The 23,007-nt window shown below is 38.2% G+C and overlaps 1 protein-coding gene across 2 annotated transcripts in view; it reads right to left on the bottom strand.

The window, feature by feature from the left end:
- Window positions 1-23,007, bottom strand: part of Pde4d (phosphodiesterase 4D) — a 1,081,007-nt gene that overhangs the window by 813,254 nt on the left and 244,746 nt on the right. Inside the window, exon 1 of one of the 2 annotated variants that reach the window (XM_036206756.1) lies at window positions 13,111-13,998. The exons of the other annotated variant lie outside the window; for it this stretch is intronic. Within the exon in view, the coding sequence (XP_036062649.1) occupies window positions 13,111-13,550 (440 nt within the window). The 5' untranslated portion in view covers window positions 13,551-13,998. Of the gene's footprint in view, window positions 1-13,110; window positions 13,999-23,007 lie in introns of those variants that run through there. 2 annotated transcript variants of the gene reach the window in all.

The raw sequence follows: 23,007 nt of genomic DNA, 5'->3' as shown, positions 1-23,007 counted from the left end.
AGTTAAATGACAGTGATATGCTGATATCCCACTACGAACCAACGGCTTGTGTGGGCATTTAAACAGAAAATGATTGTATTTCCATTTGTCTTCTATAACTAACCTGTAGTTCCTTTTTATTTATTTTTACAGGTAGGTTTTTTTTTATCATAATGAGAAGATCCAAAGTATTCATTAACTGCATTAAACGTTCCCATTGAATAAGTAGAAAAAAAGAGTATCTAAAGCAATAAAAAGGCTGCCATACTATTTGGGGGGCTGGTATGTGACACTGCTTTTCTACAGATGGTGTGTCCCCAAGTAGCTTTTTTATTGGTTCAAACACTTTTGAAATGTTCCTCAAGTCATAACCATTTAAAGGAGTTGCTGGATAGATATTCTCAAACTCATAATCCATCTCCAACCCATCAATTCTTTACAATTTCTCACCTTGAACTTGCTTGTCATAAACTCCATGTGCTCATGTAGTCATTTCTTGAGGCTAGCAAAAGAGGTCAATTTTCTCATATGAAAGAATATGTGTGTGTGTGTGTGTGTGTGTGTGTGTGTGTGTGTGTGTGTGTGTGTGTGTTCTGTCTATCTGATGAGATACATTATAGCATGAATCTTAAAAGGTCTTATTAATAAAAAACAAACCTGGAGCGAGGTATTGGGGTGAATGCTGAAAGATCAGAGAGACAGAACCAGCCACAGCCAACCTCACCTTGCCAGTTCCTCAGCTGATCCTCTTTCCACAGACTGAAGCCTCTGGTTCCTCATCCGAATGGATCTCAGCTGAACTGCTGCTTAATGCTAAAAGCTTAAAAAGGCTCTAATTCCTGGTCCTCACACCTTATATACCTTTCTGCTTCCTGCCATCACTTCCTGGGATCAAAGGCGTGTGTCACCATGCCTGGCTGTTTCCAATGTGGCTTTGAACTCACAGAGATCCTGACAGATCACTGCCTCCAGAATGCTAGGATTAAAGGCATGTGCTACTACTGCCTAAACCTATGTTTAATATAGTGGCTGTTCTGTTCTCTGACCCCCAGATAAGTTTATTGGGGTACACAATATATCAACCACAATGTGTCATCATTATGTTTGAACTCATTGAAAACTGAATAGTATGACGCCATAAAGTAAGTGGTAATGCAGGTGAATGGAGGATCCCCACACCAGAGCTCCCAATAAACAACACCAAACTGTTCTTACTGATTAGATCTTTTTATAATGTGACTACAAAATATTTTAAAATCTGTCACCAATGGTTTTTCAATACACTGTTGTTGCTCTGCTCTAAAGAATACTCATGTCAAGAGATGTAATGACCTGCTTGCTTGCCTGAACTTACAAAAATAAAAGCCATGCACATAGTCCAAGGAAAACCTTTGTAAAGCTAGGAGTACCAGTGTGTCAGAATAATGGTGCATAAACTTCATTTACCCTACTGATATGAAAGTTCTTGGGTAATTTGATTGGCTCTTATGTTATGAACAAAGAATTTATTTTTAGAAGATCTTCACATCTCAAAGAACAGCCAGATGGTGATGGTCTGAATAGTTATATATACTTCACATTTGTTTGACCCAGGTGAACAGAAATAGAGTCTGAAGTAAAATATTTTTAATGTATAATTAAAGGTTAAATGATTAGTACTAAGTTAAATCACTGTGCAAACAAAGTAGCATAAAATTACTACGAAAAATCTCATTTTCCCCCTCTTTCCACAGTAGCACAGTCTTGGTAGTCTACAATGTTATTGCTTCCCTGACTTCTTTCCAGAAGTGATATTCCATTATCAGATATAACTTGCCCCTGCTAGCACTCAATGCCTTTCCCATAAAGTAAGTTGTAAGTTTTTAACTGTTTATAAAACCAAAACCAAAACCAAAACCAAAACAAACCTCAGAAGGAAGATTGCCTGAATTTGGAATTATTTCTCTGTAAAGAAATGGATTGCTACTTTTAAAAGGGGTAATCTTATAAACTCTGTTTTATTTATTTAATAATTCTTATAGTGCAAGTGACATGAAAGTGTTGTGCTTAGATGGAAACAAAATGGATACTTGCTTCCACAGGGACTTATTGTTCATTAAAATGTACTGGCATTAAGCAAGTAAACAAAGTTAAGCATATAGTTAAAAATATTACAAATGCTATAAAGGAGAATAACATAGTATTATGACAGACTTTGGTGGGAGCTGAGGAAACTTTGCTCAAAATGTGTTGTTTGGTGTAAGGTTTGAGTTATGAATGTGTTATCAGATCTAAAGGACGGAATGTTTTCACAAACATACTAAGTGAAGGAAAGCACATGTGGGCTCCTGTGTAAGAAGACATACAACTTGACACAAATAGATGCCTACTCCAGTGAAACCAAGCCTATATTCTTATTTACAATAACGACCTGTTGAAATTGGCAAATTCATCTCAAGTTTGTGACTATGTTTAAGTTGTTAATATAAATATTTGTTTCTTAGACATATATTCTCCTTGAATGTCACTATTATATTGTTTACTGTTTTTCAAAAATATGGTAATAACATCAACTACTTCTCAGTGTTTGATGAACTTTCTTCAGTTAAGAGTGCCAATGGACAGCTTTAAATAGACCTTAGGAACAGAACACATAAAGTTGAGAAGAAAAAAATCATTGGAGATAGTTAAGGAATTGGAGAGGAACATATAAGAGGTGTAATTGACCAAAACATATAACATGCATGAATGAAATTATCAAGCTCTAAAAATAAATAAATGAAAGATTTACAAAAAGAATGTCAACTGGGGTTCCAGAACTGGTAGACTTTGAATGTATTCAACAACAGGACATCAATATATAGCTTCATAAAAACACAGTTGCAGCTATAAGCAACATTAGTACTTAATTCAGATTTGATGAAGTGTAGAGACACTGATGAAATTGTGTGCATCATATCATACAGTGTTCTTCTCGTAAGACCCCATAGGGAAATATCTCTTTGAATTCTCAGAGTTCATCAAAGTGTATTCTTAAATCAACTCATTTGTTAACTAACTGGCACACATGCATCTTAAACCGATGTCCTCTTCTTTGAATTCACCGTTAGGAAGCATACAGTGAAATCTCTGAGTTGCTTTTTGGCAATTGCTCATTAATCAACGGTATGGCAGGTTTGCTTTCATATTGCACACCATCTTCATGCTGTCATTTCCTCCTTTCTGATGTCTTTACTTTGCTTGACTTTCCTCTAAATTGTTTCACAATGCAACATTTTCCTTTTTAGAAACGATGGAGAAAAGGAGGTTACAAACAAAATATCAACCAAAATAGGTAGAAAATACAAAGAGAAGAGATGTATTATCTTTGAATATTGGGAAAGTGGCTTATGCTGATTTTTTTTTTTAAGGAAATCAAGTAAAAGTAAAGAACATAAAGTGTAAAAACAAAGACTTCCTAACTGCCTCTTCTTTATATACCTGAAACAACTGGCAGCTTTTTGCTCTTACAGAGGATACAGAGAGGGAGAAAAAGAGAGAGAGGGGAGAGAGAGGGGGAAGAGGGAGAGAGGGAGAGAGAGAGGTGCTCATACACACATACACAGAGATATGTAAATATAAAATATGCATAAATGCCGAAGATTAACTTAAGTTATATTCATGATCTATTCTCTAAATTATTTTCATTCACATAACAACAGAGTTTATCACTACATTTAATACAAACCTTTCTCAATTTTTTTTTTATGTAGTGATCTTTTATTGCAGGTATGACATCATTTTTATTTTAATTATTTTTATTTTAATTGAAAGATAATTGAATAATTTTCTGATGTTTGCTATCATGTTCAGTGTTATGATATAGTACTACTTCCTTGCTTATGCATTCAATTATATTCTTAAGCCAAATTCCCATGCTTAGAATTATTTTGGCAAAGGCATATACAGCATATACACAAAACATCCATATATGTAGTTTGATTTCTCATCAACATTTTCCTAATTTATACCCTACACTAAAACTATCTTTAAAAAAATGACAGGTACTTCTCTATACCTACAATTCCTTTGAATTGTGTATCTTTTTCTTTTCTTTTCTTTTTTTTTTTTTCTTTTTGGTTTTTCTAGACAGGGTTTCTCTGTGTAGTTTTGGTGCCTCTCCTGGATCTCACTCTCTAAACCAGGCTGGCCTTAAACTCACAGAGATCTGCCTGGCTCTACCTCCCGAGTGCTGGGATTAAAGGCATCCTTTGAATTGTGTATCTTTCTATCACTTGAAAAATTATAAATGAAAAACTGCATGACATATATGTTTTCCATTTTAAAATTCCATAGCTAGCCCGATGAAAAAAAATTGAAAAATATATTTGTCATTAATATTTCTTTAATGTTTATTTCAATATGTAGTGGGTACTCATTCCAGCCTTGGCCTGGAAGTTTCAACCCCCACTGATGCTTCGGTAATGGTCACACCTACAACGCGGGGCGGAGAGAGGAGGCTGAAGACCCAGGATGGAGAGGAGAGGCTTCTCTTGGTGCCAGGACCCTTGACGCTGGAAGTAGACCAAGCAGAGTTCTCCAGAGAACACCACCGGACTGCGCCATACCTTTTCCCAGCCCCTGCAACCTATCCCTTCATTTGTAAGTTACTCCACAAAATAAACTTCCCTTTTAACTACGTGGAGTGGCTTTAATAATTTCACTAATATCTGGCGCTCACATGGGGCAAATTCCAAAGGCCTAGGTGGCTCCCACCCTCAGTCTCCTCCCTGGCTGGCAGGTTCTAAACCTGCCTGCAAAGTTCCATTTAACCAGGGAACGCCTACACAGTTCCATTCTCAAGAAAGGGAGCAGCTAGTCCCCTCTCAGTTCCCTAGCTTAGCCCCCAGGCCAGGGAAACCTGCTGTGAGTGAGGCATCTCCACTCCTCCCTGAGTGCCGGCATGTAGTTGGAGAGCTTCCCCAGCAGTCCAGTAGCCCACTTATAAAATAAACACACAGACATTTATATTATTTAAACTGCTTGGCCATTAGCTCAGGCCTATCATTGTCTAGCTCTTACTCTTATATTTAGCCCATTTCTATTAATCTATACTTTGCCACGTGGCTCCTGGCTTACCAGTACCTTACATCTTTCTTGTCATGGAGGCAGCTGGCAGTGTCTCTCCGTTCCAGCCTTCACTTCCCAGAATTCTCTTCTCCTTGTCTCGCCTACCCTATCCTTCCTGCCTGGCTACTGGCCAATCAGCACTTTATTTTAACCAATCAGAGCAACACATTTGACATACAGAACATCCCACAGCATCAATAAGCCAATGAACACCATGCATTAACTTACCACATGTACACTGAGTTGGAATGCTGCCCTAACCAGTTCTTACAATTTTACATATGCATGGGTATCATTTTTTACTTCTTTAAATTCCCCTAATTCATAGTTTATTCATGAAGTAATACCATACCACTTGAAGTACTAGCCTATATGATATGTTATGAAATCACATTGGTGAAAAAAAAGTTTTTCTTTTTTTCAATATGTTCTTTACTACTCTTATATATACTTAAATCAAATTACAAGTGTAGTAATTCCCTAAAATTTTATTCAGAATATGTTGGTTTAAAATAAAACTCTAAAGCCTTATCTGCTTGCAGTATTATGCATTAAAAAAAATCATTTCATACTGCTTCACTTCACCTACTCTAGTGAGACTCATCACTCAAGTATACAGGATGTTCTCACAATCATTCATTAGTAAATTAAGTCAACAACTCAGTTAACCAGTTAATGTTAAAGCATAGTGTCTTAACTTTTGTGAATCCAGGGCACAGAATTGAGAACATAATGAACATGTCCTTGAACTCTGCCACATCCCAGTGGATTCTCTGAACCCTCAGATGCAAAAGTAAGGATGAAATCCATAGACCTCTCTGTAAATTAAAAAGGAGGGATTTTTTTCAGGGTTATATTATTCTGATATAACTTTCTCATAAGGTAGACCAAAAGTGCTATCTCTCTTCATAATCACTGTAATTCCCCTCTGCCGTCATATTTTAAATCAAATTATAGGCTGCTTCTTATCAGATAGCAATGTCACCTGCAGATACTACAGTATTATGAAGATATCATCAGCCAAGGGTTTTTAAAACTCATATCTGAATCATATATTTGAAAAGGGATATGCATCTATTTTTCTGAGAGACAATATTCCTTTCATGACCTTTGAAATAAGCAAAATATCACTGATTCTATGTGCTTCATAGGTATTATTAAGGAAATCAAATATATCCTGTCTGAGAGAGCTCAAACCAAAAAGGAAAGGTCTCACTGCTATTTCCACACTAAAATCTTACCTTTTATTGAGCACCCATGTAAGCCATACTTTATGCAAAGTTGTAAAATACCCAAAGGAAGAGATAATATAGTCAGTAATTAAATTACAATGGGTAACTACTGAAGTGTAATATACAAAAGAATATTGTTCCATCTTTTGTAGGAATGTCCCCAAGGGTGGTAAATATTAATTCAAACATATATTCTTTGTTATAATTTTTTAGTTTTTGAGATTATAATGTTACATAATATCCCCTTTCCCCTTCGTCTCTTTAACCCCTCTCACTTTCAAATTCAAATACACACACACACACACACACACACACACACACACATATGTAAATGCATCCTTCTCAGTCCATATGATATTACTTATATGTGTATGCTTTCAGAGCTGAGTATTTGGTATTGGATAACTGATTGGTGTGTCCTTCCCTGGGGAAGACTATTTCTCTCACTCGTACCTAGTATCCCTTAGTGGCCCAAGTAGATATTATTTAATTCTTTAAAAGAGATAAGAATGGGGTGGTACAGGACACAGGAAAGGAACTAAAAGGAAGAATTTTTGTTTTTTTCAGGAAAAAAGGGGTTGGTATTAAACACATGGCGAATCTATCTTTGACAAGAATTTGGGTGCTTTGATGGGTTTGGTGGAAGCAGGGGGTGAGAGTAAGATTTTCTGAGGGTAAGATAGGGTTACCATTCCAAAGATTCAGACTATAAGATTTAGATCTTATCTCCCCAGCTAAAACAAGTTACTCTAAGATTTCAAGCAAGGAGCTGATGTCATTGCTCTCTGGCATGTGGAATAAATAGAGTAACCTCCTAACTAACGTGGAGATGGGGGCTACCACAAATGTCTGAATGTGGTGTTTCACTTAGCACTGAGGGAAGTGGCATACGGAAGGAAAGGGAAGGCGTGGTACTTCAGAGGTCAAGGGTGAAGATCTCAGTGGTCTCTGACAGCCAACATTATGGAAGAAAAGGAGTCCAAGAAAAATTACTGGCTTAAGACAATGGGATAAATGTTGACACCATACACTGAGATAGATCAATAACTACAAACAATTACGCAGGCATCAGAGAAAACCCTGTGCCTCAGTTAACATCTCACATCTCTCACATGGTATGAGGACACTCATCACAAACGTATGTGTATTCAGTTGCACAAACTTAGTCAATGAGATTTTTAAAAGTGTAATGCAAAAATGCCCCTTTGTCTGGGAAAAAAATAGAATTCTTATTTTTAAAAGTAGAAAATGTTCCTTGGAGTAAAAATAGCCACAGCATCTTTTGAAATATAATACAGTGCTATTTGCTATAATCCCTTAGCAGTGTTGATGATATGAACTAGGACTACGACATTTAAGCTATATCATATATTTTTAAATGTGAACTTTGGTAATAGGCTGTGAGATGGACTTAGATTTACCTATATTAGACTTGAGGTATTTGAATAATTTAAAAAAACATTAATCTTTTCAGATAATTAATTCAAGTAATGTTTAAGGATCTTTTTCAAGATACCTCTCTAAATATACATTAAATTAGTGACCAATCTATCACTCTATGTGGAGTGTGGGGTGTGGGGTGGGTTGAAGTCTAAGAAACTCTTCACAAAGTAAAGTGAAAAAAATGTTTTCCTAAGTCACCTTTCACCAACATCTGAATATTCCAGTTACTCACAAGGGCATGATAATTTAAAATTTTTGGTTTTAGGCTATTTCCTGGAAGATGAGACCATTGGCTGTTAAAAGGGGGTCACAAAGCCAGGCATGGTGATATATGCCTGTAATCCCAGCAGGCATGGAGATCGGGAGTTCAAGCCAGTTTCAGATGCTTAATGACTTCAAAGCCATCCCTGACTGCATGAGACTCAGTCTCATAATGAAACAAAACAGCAAAACAGATGCTCACAATGTGTAAATGTGGACTAGTTATCAAGAGATATGGAAAGTGTAAATTGCACCTCTGCTTCTGCCAAAAAACTAGTTGAGTAATTAAAACTCTCAGGACAGAATTCTTCAAGGGTAAATGATGGGGGATGTTCAGGTAGGTTAGTTTAACTCTAAATAATTTCCCTTTGTTTATGGACAATGATACCTTTCTCCCCATTACTGCTGCTAAGTGAGCAACAAAAGCCAACTTGAAAAAGATAGGACTGCACAAATATTCCATCTTGGAAGACAAATTCCTATGTGTCTTCCTTTCCACCTATTTTTAAAATCACACACACACACACACACACACACACACACACACACACACACACACCTTTTTGCCTCCTCTTGTCTACCAATTCCTTGAGAGATGGAAGGTTCAAGGTTTCAGAACCAAATTATAAGGTGACAGCCTCACAATGTATTTCCAATAAATTAACATCTCAGAACACACTGTCAGACAGGGTATTTCAGAACGCTCACACTACAGTCTTTCAGTGGAAGGAAATAAGGAAAGAATGTTTAAATCTGCTTTCTTATTAGATGTCTATTACTACTTTGAAAACACATTAAAAAACAGAAAAATATGGGCTTTTCTTATGTTGTTAATATTTAGTGTCTTACTTAAGTTTTGAGTGTGTCAACATTATACTGGCTCCAAAACATTAAAAGAGTAAAAATATAAAAAATAAGGTTTTTTTGTGAAACCCCCCACACTTGAATTTATTAAAACATACAGTGTAAATGACATTCTCAACCAATTACTTTGGTAATGCGAAACTCAAGATTTGCACCACACACAGACTATTCTTACACACATCATTGAAGAAAACTGCTGCACTAGAAGTCTTTGATGAAACCAATCAAAACAATAGAGAATAGCTCCCTTAATCCAGAAGAGAAGAGCAAATTTTTGATGAACATTTTATTAGTGGTGCTTTAATTTTAACTAGTACCTTGTATGTGCTATGCAAGTGCTCAGCCACTGAGCTACATCCCAGTCCTCATGTTGACATTAGTAGTACTGAATAGTACAATGTAAAATGTCCTTTCCTATATTAAAAGTCCATGTATTGAAAAAGCTAATGTCACATTAATGTTATGACACACTTTGATTTACATTCAGTGTAATGAGAGACTTCCTCTGTTTTTAATCTACTATTCCTAAATCAAATGTCACCTTCATGATATTTATGTCTCTGCCATCTAGAATGTTTCTATAGAGTCAAAAAAGTCACCTATGATGTTCTAATTTCCAATCCTTAATTCTTTATTAAGAATTTACAGTTATTGCAAAGTTTTAAGTATACGTTACTGATAAAGAAAACATTTTGTTATATAAAGAGAAGTTAAAGAGCTTTTATCAATTAAGTTAAGCAGCTGCAGTAATTTGAAGGGTTATTAGTTGAAATAGTAAATTTGATACATACAACTTAAGGAGTACTCTAATATTTTTATGTATTTCATTTAGTTCTCTTGAGAAGACCTATTTGTTATCTTTGGGAGTTTCATTCTTCCAAATCTATCCTATACTGGTATTAGTAAACAAATCTACTTTATTAGATACATCTTAATAGAAAATGAATTAGACACAGTAACATTTTCCACAAAATCACAGGAATTGACGATCATTGTCTGAGATCTGTATCCTTCCTGTTGATATAAAACATTAAAAAGGGTTGCCTCTTTCCCATCGCTTCACATATTATAACTGATGCTCATAATTGCAGCCAAGATAATAACTAATAACATCTGGACAAGCTTCTGTATATGCTAGAAATAGCTTTTCAAAATGTATCTTTCTTAATCATCCACAGGTAATCATTCTTTCCAGCATTCATGAGGAGGCCTCTTTCATACATTAATTTTCACAATTTAAATCACTATTCAGATCATGGTGTGTAAGTGTGTGTGTGCATACTTGTACCTTTTTTTGTTCCCTTTTAGATGATAAGTGAAAGCAAACTGAAGTGTTTTGATTAGTCTTAATGTCTCCAAACACTAATTCACATTTATTATTGTATGCATTATGCAAAGTCAACTAATTCAAAGTTGGTCTTTTGTGATTACTGATACCAGTTTATTTTAGACAGGACAAGTAGAGAATAAAAGTTAAAAGCCCCTATTGCTTCCAGAAGCTTGCACTGTCATATTTTAGGATGATTTAAGTATCTCCCTTTTTGTTTATTGGGCTTATACTCTGTAATGTAAGTTGATATAAATTTCATGCATGCTTTCACATATTCTTGTTGCTATCAACTTATGTCAGGAACCACACACATATATTTCAGGAAGGCTTTAGCTGAGTCAGGAGACTGGCATTACAGTCTCAATTCTGGCCCTTTTGACTCTATGTGATGTTCAAAAAATTACTTACATCCTCTGGGGCTCAGTGTTCTTGTCTATAAAATGGAGATAATATAGTTCATCTTAGCATTGCTGGATGCACCAACTAAGGCAAGACATGAAACTTCTGTAATAATTGTAAAGCATTGCTACCATTTTCTCTAAAGAATGAAAATAATATCTATTCCCTTTTAGAAGCACATTCATTTGCAAAATGAATTTTGCTCAAGAAAGGATTACATTCAGTGTGTGAACAAGTGGAAAATAGGCAGCAAGTGATATACAGAATTTAAAGTCATGAATCCCTAAATAGAATGGCAATAATATACCAGATGAGCCACAGTGGAGGCAACATGTAAATATGATACATCTTAGTTTTTCTCTGAACCATTCATTCAACTAAGGAATTTCAGATAGAACAATTAATCAGTGTATAGAGCATAGCAAACTCAAATCAATGATGCAATGCTTCCATTCCAATTAGCTTATTTATCTCAGTTCCACCCTCCCAAAACAAATCTATTTTATTAAAAATGTAGTCAATTAAGAGATTCTACAAAAGCAATCAACCCACATATTAAGCTAGAATGCTTATTTATTTAATATTTATTAAGGACTCATGACCCCTTTTTTTTCTATTAATAGGCCAAATACGTAGAATAATTTCCTTGCCTCTCTTCTGCTCTTATGGGCTATATATGGTATAACACTCTGCCACAGTGAGGATGACCTCCTCTTCAGCCAAAGAGTAAAACTACATGTGTGATGGAGCAATATGTGCTACATGGATGGCACTTGTATATTGACTTATTAATGTCTGCAATCAGTTTTAATCATCAAACTTCAAAACGACCTGAATTGAGATTAGCTCCAATTCCTATCTTTCGCATCCAGCAGACACAGGGTCATCGACAGGGTACACAAGCAAGACAGGAGGGAACAGAGAGAAGTTATACATTCCAGTGAAAAGAACGGCCACATGTGAAGGTTAGGATACCGACTGGCTAGATGTTCTTGTTTGTAGGGAATACAGCACACGGGTAGACATATGCTCATACATGCACATCCTCACATAAACATACAGTTGAAAACCATTATTATTTTCGGATAATTCAACCTATTGTCAGTAAGAGCTAGACAAATGATCTCAGCCCCAGGTTTTCCTGTTTACACAGCCAGCTCTGATGTACAATTACCCATTGTCCAGTATAGGCGGCTGGCTGTAGAGCCATCAGAGTCTGCCCCTATCTGAGACTAGATGACTATCCCGCTATGCCCAAGAGTGTGGAAGGGATTAGCTACTCCTAAAACCCTTGTGCGACTCTGTGTGTGCATGTATGTAAGTAAAATTGCCCCCTCCCGTGTGTGTGTGTGTGTGTGTGTGTGTGTGTGTGTGTGTGTGTGTGTAGGGATTCATGGCCTTAGGATCAAATAGGGCCAAAATCCACCTCCACAGTTGAGTTAAGAATGAAGTGATTACTCAGGCACTGTAATTGTCCTCTACACTACTCATTTCCCTGTGGCATCTATTAAAACCCCCAGCTGATGTGTGGTTTCTCTGCCCTGTCTCCCAGAGTACTTTATGTCAAGGGGAAATCACTATAATCAAATCTCCATGTCTTGCTTGCTGCTAACATGAGGTGCCTTCTTACTAGGGTTGCTCAGGGACCACCGATCCCATCACACTCCGAGGAGTGTACACGCGTTCTCACATTCTCTCTCTCTCTCTCTCTCTCTCTCTCTCTCTCTCTCTCTCTCTCTCTCTCTCTCTCTCTCTCTCACACACACACACACACACACACACACACACACACACACACACTGACGCAGTGTAACTCCCACAGAATCCTCACTCCCATCCCTCCTCCTTCCCTCTCGTAAGGATTGCTGAACATTTTGCTCTAAACTCTCCAAGTCACCCACGTGTTTGTTCTCCTCTTGACTGTTCAATTTACTTCTGGACTTGACAAGAGTTGTTCTCGATCCCTGTGCTGCAATCCCGCGACCAGACTCCTCCACACCGTGTGCCCTCTCAGGGGCCAAATCTGCCTGGCTGACCCCTCCTTTCTGGGGTGAGTGGACAGATTGATGGATGGTTTCCAAGCTTCTGACTTCAGCCTCCCCCACCCCCAGCTCTTTCGCGCCTTCACCCTCCCTCCACTCCATACAAACTGAATTAGGTTTCATCTTACTGCTGGGGTGGGATGGAAATGAGTGGGGAGAGAGAGGTGCATGGCACAAATAAACCAGTAAAACAACACACGCGCGCGCGCGCATACACACACACACACACACACACACACACACACACACACACACACACACCAGTTAACAATTATGCTGTACTTTCAGGGTCTATTTTACACCTGAATTGTATCTTCTCTGGCAAGGACAGACACGCCCCTGCTCACCCTTCCTGAGTTTCTTGTATCTGACCCTGGATTCCAAGATTGGTGGTGACCAACTAATGGGGAGAATTGGAGAAGAGGGGAGGTGACCCTTTGCCTGAGTGGGGGAGGGGACGCTCCCTACTCACCGTCTGAGTCCCTGGAATGATGAGGGCCAGGACATCCTGGATTTCTTCAGGCCGGGCCGGTGACCTGTCTCCACCGCGTAGGAGGTGCGGTCCATGGCGCGGCAGTACAGGTAGCGCTCTGTGTCCGAGTAGCCGCGGTGCCGGACGCGGCTGGCCCCGCTCGAGGCGTAGCGACCACGGGTAGCTCCGGGCGGCGGCGGGGGTGGCGGCAGTGGGGGCGGTGGTGGTGGCTGCAGCTGGGGCTGGGGCGAGGGTGGCGGCGGCGGGGGCAGGTGATGATGGGGGTGCAAGAGGCGGAACTGGGGCTGCCGGAGCGGGTACTGGTGGTGCTGCTCGTGCCTCCAGAGATGCTTAGGGGCTTTGAGCGCGGCCCCGCCGGCGCCGTCGCTGCCCTCGCCGCTGCCCGCCCGGGCCGGCACGCTGCTGCCCTCTGCCTCCATCCTGGCCGGCTCCGCGCCCGGCTGCCCTGCAGGGTCCACCGTGCTGGCAGGAGCGCCCTCCGGGCTACTGCTGCAGCTGCTTCCCGAGACACAGGCTGGGCTCAGCTTCCGACTTGTAGCGGCCAGAGGCTCCAGGCCACCGAGAGGGGGCTCTGTTAGCGAGTGCGATCACTGAAAGCCACAGGGATCCCTGCTGGGTGGACGAGGCAGAGACGCACGCACGGTGGTTGCTCCCAAGTAACCAAGACTCGGATGCGCGGCTTCTCTGATGGTCGGTTTCTTCTTCCTCCCTCTCTTCTCTTCGTTTCTCCGGGCACTGCCGATGAGATTAGGGATTGTTGGCAGCTGGAGGTACAGAGGCTATCTCCCAGCTGTAGCCCGCTCTTGAGTCCGGGCACCTGAACCGGGATCTCAGCGCTGCTGAAAAGTTGGACAGCTCCCGACTGGCCAGCTAGGGCTCTGACTTTCTCCAGAACCACTCCCGCCAGTCAGGAGTCAGGCCCGCACTCTAGATCCTTCCCCCCTTCTCCTCCCCGTGCCCGCGCCTCCCTCCCTTCCTGCTCCTTGCTGCCCCGAGGTTTGCTCTTCGCGGCTTGACTAGGTCCTCTCCTCTCACAGAAATGCATTTGATGATTGCTAGTTGTTTCTCAGAGCTTGTTGAAAATGAGCCGCAGGATGCGGGCTTCCCAGGAAAGGGGATGTCAAAGTTGCAAGGAATACTGTGTCTGTCTGTCGCTAAAAAAATTAGATCTGCATGAAGATCTAATATTTTAGATTAATTTAGTCTATCTCCGTGACACAGGATTAAATATTCTGTGAATCTTTCCTACAGCAGGAAGAATGTTCACTATTTCCTTCTGGAGATGTTCCAGCTAGTGTTTTGGTCCTGGCGAGGAGAGCTAGCTGAAAATAAAGATGAATCGTCTTTTGATTAGAAAGCTACGGCTGAGCTCTCTGGCCACACTTAAGCTTAGGATATCTTTTCCATTACATACGTCTGGTTATCTTCAGCCGTTGCTACCTTCCGAGCCTGCCTGCAATTTGCTTTTCTGCCACATTTAACAGAACACAGCTCTATTACCAAAGCATTTTAAAACACACTGTGCCATTATTCCACAGAAAGTCACACTTGATGCTACAGTCTGGATTCAACTTTCATCTCCTAGAATTAATATTTTCCTGTAATATCAAATCTTTTTTAAAACATTAAGACAATTTCAGAGCACTACGAGGACATTTCATGCACTTTTTTAATACTGTCATATTCCTTAAAGATCATATGCCATCTCCTCACTATTAATTCTATGATTTGTCATTGTGAAAGTCATCACAGTACATCATCCATTATTTGTCAGATATTTTGAACTCACAATAAGTCGTTGGCAGCTTAAGCATTCTGTTCTCTGCAGAAACTCATAGCATGATTGAATATGTACGAATACTTAAAATTGGGAACCCTTGGAGTGCTGAAAATCCAATCATCTCTACACAGGGAATGTTCAGTACAGAGGCTATGAAAAAAATTGGAATAGTGAAAATGAATGCTCTTTACACATAAGAACAGTCCATGAAATATACAAGCATCTTCTTTAACTGACAACAATTTAATACTGTACATTAAGACCCCTCCCAGAGCATCTGTGATTGTTATTCATGATTGGACATGTCCCTTGCCTTCAGCCCTCTAGCCTGGGTATTCTGTTCACATATGGGCCATGCTGAGAAAAGAGGTCCAGAGAGAAAGAAGGCAAAATTCCCTGATGCACGCTTTCCCCCATGGAAGATTGAAATTGTACATAACCAAACACACCCTCTCTTAGAAGACACAAGTGTGACAGTGATGACAGTATTTTTTCTATTTCCTAGAGGAAATTGAACCAATATCTTCCCAAATGTGAAAAGAAAGAAAAAAAATAAAGTATTCTGAAGCATATCCTGGTTTTTATTTTCCTATCATTCTTAGCCTTATGAACATCTGGAACTATTTCAAAGAAATATACAAATTCCAACTTTCATCTGAAGTGCTTTCTACCCATTTCCTTTCTCAAACTGTAGCACTGTAACTACCTAGAACTCCTAACTTCTTAGATACAAATGGTCAAGTAATTTGCGATCCCTTTCTCCAGATTAAAGAGAATAATTCAAACATGACCCATTTCTCATTGTCAGGTTGCTACTTCCTTGGGAGTCAGAAACAAATTTTCTTTTATCCACAATTGCATTATATTTGAAAAACTTTACTTTCTTCAATACATATAACTAGTTGCAAGTCAGGAACTCTTTTAAGTTAAATGAAACCCTTTGTATTATTCTCTACTTGAGGAATTTTCGGGTTTCCCTAATTCCTAATGATTATTGATTTTAATGGGTTGTTGAATAGAATAGAGGTTGCAGGTGGCCTCCTAATTTACCAGTTCCTACTAATGTGGCCTTACCTAAATCATTTGCCTGCCTCCTGTGTGCAGAATGGTACTGTCACTAACTTACAGAACCTTATGATTATTTTTAATGAGAACATACAATGATTTTAATGAGATAATATAAGCTGGCAATTTTAATGGTTCTTGTAACATACAGATGTTACAAGTATCATTTTCATTAGTAGTTAGTAACTTGGCCTGTGCCTAGGGGAAGGAACATCAGCTGTCGGGGTTTTAAAGGTTGGGTGTTGACTCTTAGGCCAGTATTTACAAACTTTGTCCTGTCAGAAGAGTTGGAGAGTAATTCGGAATATATAGATACCACTTCCTTAAAGCAGGACAAGACTTTCTCCTTTATGCTTTTACTAAGTTTGCAATGAATATGTGTTTGAGAATCAAATTTGTGAACCAATACTCTTGTTTGGAAAATTAAATCAATATATTAGTGGAAAGCACAATCTTCAGATAGCTTTGCTTATTAGTAACTACACATTCATCCCAATTCTTCATTGTATAATTACAAGAACATAGTAGGTGCTATTAGTTAACTTGTCATAAGGCTCAAACACTCCCAGTCAAAAACAGTTTAATTCCTGGCTCTTGTGGAAAAATATATTTTATCCATTACTCTGGTTGCTTCCATGTTGGAAAAAACCATGTACTGTCCATAGCTGAGTACTCCATCTCTTCCATTTAAATCCTCTCTATTCATCAATATAGGGAGTTCCCACCTGGCTGAAACAACAAAAATGGAAGAAGTTCAGCTGACTCAAATAAGTTACTTCTTCCTTATTGACTGATCATAAATCTTAGAATTTTACAGGACACAGTCTGGAGCAGTCTTTCCGAACTGGTTACCTTGGAGTATTCTTGAATATTATCATTATTTACCATAATCTTTATCTGTATAAAAAATAGAAAATCAGGTGAACAAAGACTGCCCTTTTCCTGAACAAATTCAACTAATTGGTAAGCTGGTGCCATAGTCATGAATGAGATAGAGATTATATATTAACCCCCTCTGGTGCCAACACATTTCAAGTCTTCCTTAATGACAAAATCAATCACTCAATGTGCTGCTATTAGCAAGGTAGAACATTCTTGTCAATAATTCTGAGGAACAGAAAGATGTCAATTCACAGCTAATAGAAAGTCAGCACCAGTTCTTTTAGCCCAGAGCACAAAATTACACAGTATGTTGCAACATCGAAGGGCCAATGGCCATTCTGATGACAAGAGAAAGATTTAAAGAATTTCATTTTGCCTATGTTCTATACCTCTGTGTTGTTTCATTTGTTAAGGGGCATTCGTTTGGTGCCAATTCATCTGAAACAAGAAATTTCTTTCTTTGGAGGTCATATTACACAAGGCTAAACTGGTGTCTAGTTAGAAAAATTCAAAAATTTCACACATAGTCTCAGATTTCACCCAAGTCCTCACTATTGAGTGGAAATAGGCATCAGGCATTTCTTTGAGATACAGGAAATGTTCTTTAGATTATTAAATATCTAGATATATATTAGAATAAATACTATTAAAGTTTTTATTTCATTTGGTTCAATTAATGTTGAGCTAAAAACTTTGCTGTAAGTATATTTGTTTTTGTTTATCACAGTGTTAAATTTGCATCAGTGTAGTGATCACAAACTTGTTTGTAGCTCAGTATCACCATTTTGTAACACCATAATGACACTTGTCTTCATGGAAAATACTGCTTCTCTATAAATGCCAATTCCCATGAATACTTTGGTGTTTAATTCATGAAAACACACCAAGAAATAATGCTCTCAAGAGCTCTGTTTCTTATAGGGGAAATAATAATAAGCATCCAACTTTATTAATTTATAGGGTATATATTTATATATCTGTTATTGACAATAGGAAGAATATGGTAGGCACTTTCTGTTGCTGTGCCAAAACACCTGAGAATATAGCTTTAGAAAGGAAGAATTTATTTTGGCTCATGGTTTCAATACTTCGGCTCATAGTTGCCCGATTCTGTTGTTGCTGAGCTTCTGGTCAGGTAAAACCTCATGGGAACTACATAGAAGAGCAGAGATATGTACTTCAGGGCATTTGAGAAGCAGAGGATGATACAAGGAGCCAGGGATGAGGAGTACCTTTCAAACACACACCTCCAGTGGCCTGTTTCCTTGAATCAGGACCTGCATTTTAGCTTCAAGAATAGCTCAGTAATGCCTTCAGATTATGAATCCATCAATTGCTTAATCCCTTGACTAAGTCAAAATCCTTGTGGTCAACCCCCCACTCCACCACCACCACTATCAAATCCTTACCTCTCAATGTTGCTTTTGTGAAAAAGCTTTCAACTCTAAACCAAAAGGAAGAATATCTGATTATCAAGTTATCATGAGTCTTTACAAATAGTAAATGACATCTAAGTTGATGCTAAAACTACAAGTACATGTTGAAATAGACTGTTCTCATGCTGAACAAACTCACATGTGGCTGTGTATGGACACCATGTATAGAGACTGATGTGAGCCAAAACACAATAAAAGTAAGGGTTCATTGGCTATCTTGAAAATGGAAGAAATTACACAGATCTATGAGGAGTTCAGATGAGCAAGTCTGCAGACACCAAGTGAAGAATCACTTCATTGTGTCTCTTCAAGGCAATGGGATAACTGTGCTACATTATCGAAGGGAGCCCCTCTGGGTAAATTGGGTGTAAGGTCTATAGTTGTGATGTGAAGTGTGTGAGCACAGAGGTAAATCAAGGACATGAGAGTAGGAAGGAAAACAGTACTACATTGTTCCCGAGAAGACAGTGAAAGGGAGAGGATGTTAAGAAAGAGATGGAGTGAATTGGCCTAAACTATACAGAAGTCAGCATTTCCTCTGCAACATCAGATAAAGAAAAAAGCCAGAAGTAAGTACATTACATTCACTGAACACTTCAATTTTGGCACTCTACCAAATACTTTCATACACTATTTTGTTTAATTCGAACAATACTATTTTCTTCACATTTTCAGGTTTGAATGTCAGCATGTCTTTCAGCAGAGACTCAAAGAACTATGCCAGCCTCTCTAGATATTTGATGTAGTCAGTTTGACCCTGATTCTACACAAAAAATACCTGTTCATTTAATTGAATGCTTGCTCACTCATTCGGGTGATGTCTGTGGAATGCTTAATATGTGCCAAACATTATGTTATAGGGATGCTGAAGACAGTGAAGTAGAGAAAATTTCTACCTTTTATTTTCCACTGGGAATAGGTAAACACTCAAACTCATAAGTAAATATGTCAAATGATGCTAAGTGCTATGGCGTGCACAGAAATAAATTAAGAATTTGGAGCCTGATGGGTGAGTGTGTTCTTTTCTATTGGCTGGCCAAGGAGGGCTGTTATGGTAGGGTATCATCAACAGTAGGAACCTGAAGATGTTGTAGCTAGAGTTTTTCTGGTCCTGCCTAGCCCACGATCAGAACAAATCTCTCTCACCTGCCAGTCCCACAGCCGCTCAGACCCAACTAAGTAAACACACAGACTTATATTGCTTACAAACTGTATGGCTGCAGCAGGCTTCTTGTTATCTAGTTCTTATATCTTAAATTAACCCATTTCTATTAATCTATATTTTGTCATGTGGCTTGTGGCTTACCAGTATCTTCACATGTTGCTTCTCATCACCACGGCTGGCAGCGTATCTCTGCCTCAGCCTTCCACTTCCCAGAATTCTCCTCTCTCTTTGTCCTGCCTATACTTCCTGCCTGGCTACTGGCCAATCAGTGTTTTATTTATTAACCAATCAGAGCAACACATTTAACATACAGAACATCCCACAGCAGAATGTTAGGAGGAGTAAGTCAATATTACAGGCTGTGGTCAAGCAAGTGCAAAGAAACTGATGAGCTGGTTATGGATGAAGATGAAGTAAGGTGGAGGCTGTTTGGAAATTAGAATATATCAAGGAAGCCCACTTCAATCATGATAAAGACTTTAGATTTGGTAGTAATATTTCTATAGCTACACATTGTTGGATTTTAAAGGTAGAATTATAATACTCATTTAAATGTGTAGAAAATATGATACTATATTACTTCATTGGAAAAAAATCTTACTTTATATGAAGAGGAAAGCAATACTTGAGCCCTTTCTAAGCTGTACTCACAACTGATAATCTTTCTTGATGACAAAGAAGAATAAATTAAATATATATATATATATATATATATATATATATATATATATATATATATATATAATAAGTGGAGAAAATATTATGTTTTATTGGAAAAATTATGCTTTGCCAAGAAAACTCTTATAAAGACTACTCTATAAGGCAGCAAAGAACAAGTATTTAAAGTTGTATATAATTTTCTTGCAAAAATGAGTCCAGAATGATGGACAGTTGTACAGCTGGCATACACTTAAAATGAGAAGATGTTTTCAAATCCCTCAGAAGATGTTACAGATGATTTAAAGTGTTTTGTGACATTTGAAAGATAATTACTCAGGTGCTCAATGTCCATCTGTCAAATGTTCCTAAATGCTGACTTTTTGAGAAGTGTTTAACTTCTGGTGCCTGACAATTAAAAATTTAAAAAGAATTGCTATACCTTCAAATGTTGCTCTCAGTCTCAATGATGTATGAAGAGATGGTATAAAAAAAAGTTGCTGCTATGAAATTGAGACCAACCACCAAGGGCTGAATAGCTAGATAGTTAATCATTTTATCCAGACCCCCCCAAAATACAATGTAAATTTAAAATAATGTTTCTAAGTTTTAAAACCTCTGAAAAAGGAGACGTGCTGTAATTAATGAATGTTTCAGAATTGAAAGGCTTCAGCCATAACTACAGTTTATATAGGAGGGAACCACAGCTCACAGGGGTAGTAGTTTGTCTAACGTGAGATGTCTGTATAGCATCATCACCTATACTTGAGCCCTTTCTGAGCTGTACTCACAACTGATAATCTTTCTTGATGACAAAGAAGAATAAATTAAACATAGACCTTTGAAAAGCAAAATGGCAATTCAATGCTAATAGTGGATGGGTGGTGTAGTGTTTCAGCTAACATTGTTATGCTCTAGTTCTTTATGAAACCACTCATCCACCAACAGCATTAACAGTGTATTATGATATCTACATACTTGAGGGTTTGTTTTCTACATGATTCAAAAACAAGCATTGAAAGACTGGTAAACTAAACTGTATTAACATTTAGAACTTGTATTCACCAAAATTGATCAAGAAAGTGAGAAACGAGGACATGCTATTACACATTGCATGTGGTTTGCAAAGGACTATTACAAAATAAATATTCCTATAAATCACCAAAAATTGAAAAACGGTGAACTACTTTTGGATATTCTATAGAAGAGGAGAGAAAATGGTAATTAGGCAGAAGAAAACTAATCACACAGGGAGTAGAGGCCACAGTTACTGGGGATTTTTATTTCCATATTTCAGCAAAAAAGCTAGATAATATCATATTTTGTAAAAGATATAGAACAATGGGGATGTAGATCCATGGATAGTAGCAAACACATTGCTATTATCTTCCAAATATAAACATTCACATGCAAGTTTATTCACAGTTCTACTCCATGGGTCATGGCAGAGAAAATGTCTTATATGCAAACTCATTTATGAAGGTATATGCCATAAGTTCTGTAACAAAAATGGGAAACAAACTCAATGTTGAGGCAACAAAAATATTAACACAAATTTTGTGTCATGGATGAATATGCAAAGAAACGTGGATGAATGTTAGACATTTTTTTGCCCAGTGAATAAAGCAAGGGACAGAAGATGACACAATACCATTCTTATGAAACCTCAAACAAGAAACAAAAAATCAAGTACACAGCCAGATATAATGACACATCATTTAATTCCAGCACTTCAGAGCAAAGGTGGCAGATCTCTATGAGTTTAAGGCCAGCCTGGTCTACATAGTAAGTGACAACCAAAACCACATATGAAAAACTTGTATCACAGCAGGGGTGCAAGAGGAGGAAGAGGAGGAGGAGGAGGAGAAAGAGAAGAGGAAGAAGAGGAAGAGGAGGAGAAGGAAGAACAATAAGAAGAAAAGGGGGAAGAGAAGGAAGGAGGAGGTGGAGAAGAAGAATAAGAATCATCATCTCAATGTTGTGCTGCATTTTGGTGCAATATTTCATTTCTTAAACTAAAATACAGGGTAGGTGGTTCTGATGCAAAGGCTGAAGTTCAGTATTACAAAGACAATTCCGGGCAGAGTAGATGTGACAGGTGTATGGATCATACTCAAATAGGGATGTTTTAGAGAATACATATGTTTGTGATTTTTATAAAAGTATTTAAAAATTGAAAAGTTATTCAGTTCACCAAATCTCAAATGATCTACTAGTGAGTTGGGAAAGAAAAGAAGATATATGGAAGAATAAAGGAGCTTGAAGGTAGAGACAATGAACTGATAACATTGCAGCTCATGAATTATGGACTTCACAGCTGTATTTTGCAGATGCATTTGCATATACTAGATGTCGCATAACAAAAATAGCCGTCCCCATCAGAATCCCCCACAGGCAGAAATATTTCATCACCACAAACAGAACAGACAGAACTAAGGGCAGTAGGAAGAAGTGGCACGCTTGGGGAAGTTTAATACTCCATCTCTAGGAAAGAAAACTGCAGGCCATTTATACACACTCCATTTTTGTCACTTTGCCAAATTAAACCACTGGGCACATTTTCCAGACTGTGGTAGCATAAAAAATTGTGAGAAATCCAAATAGAACTCCAAGACAAAAATAATCATGTTCTTTAAAATAGATTCTGTCTGGACTAGAGGTATAGCTCAGCAGTTAGAAGCACTGGTTATTCTTCCATCGGACCTGGGTTCAATTCCCAGCACCTACAAAGTTGCTCATAATTATCTACCACACAGTCTTGGGGGCTTGTGCGACCTATATATGATGTGCAGCCAAACATTCAGACACATAAAGTAAACAAATGAATAGATAAAGAAGATTTAAAAACTAGAGTCTGTCCCCCTTTCAAAACTTAGTTTTAAATGAATAGC

The sequence above is a fragment of the Onychomys torridus genome, chromosome 15 (genome assembly GCF_903995425.1).
Source record: "Onychomys torridus chromosome 15, mOncTor1.1, whole genome shotgun sequence".
Taxonomy (NCBI): Eukaryota; Metazoa; Chordata; class Mammalia; order Rodentia; family Cricetidae; genus Onychomys; species Onychomys torridus.
The sequence above is the reverse complement of the archived record's forward strand: the minus strand, read 5'-3'. Positions and strand labels throughout refer to the sequence as shown.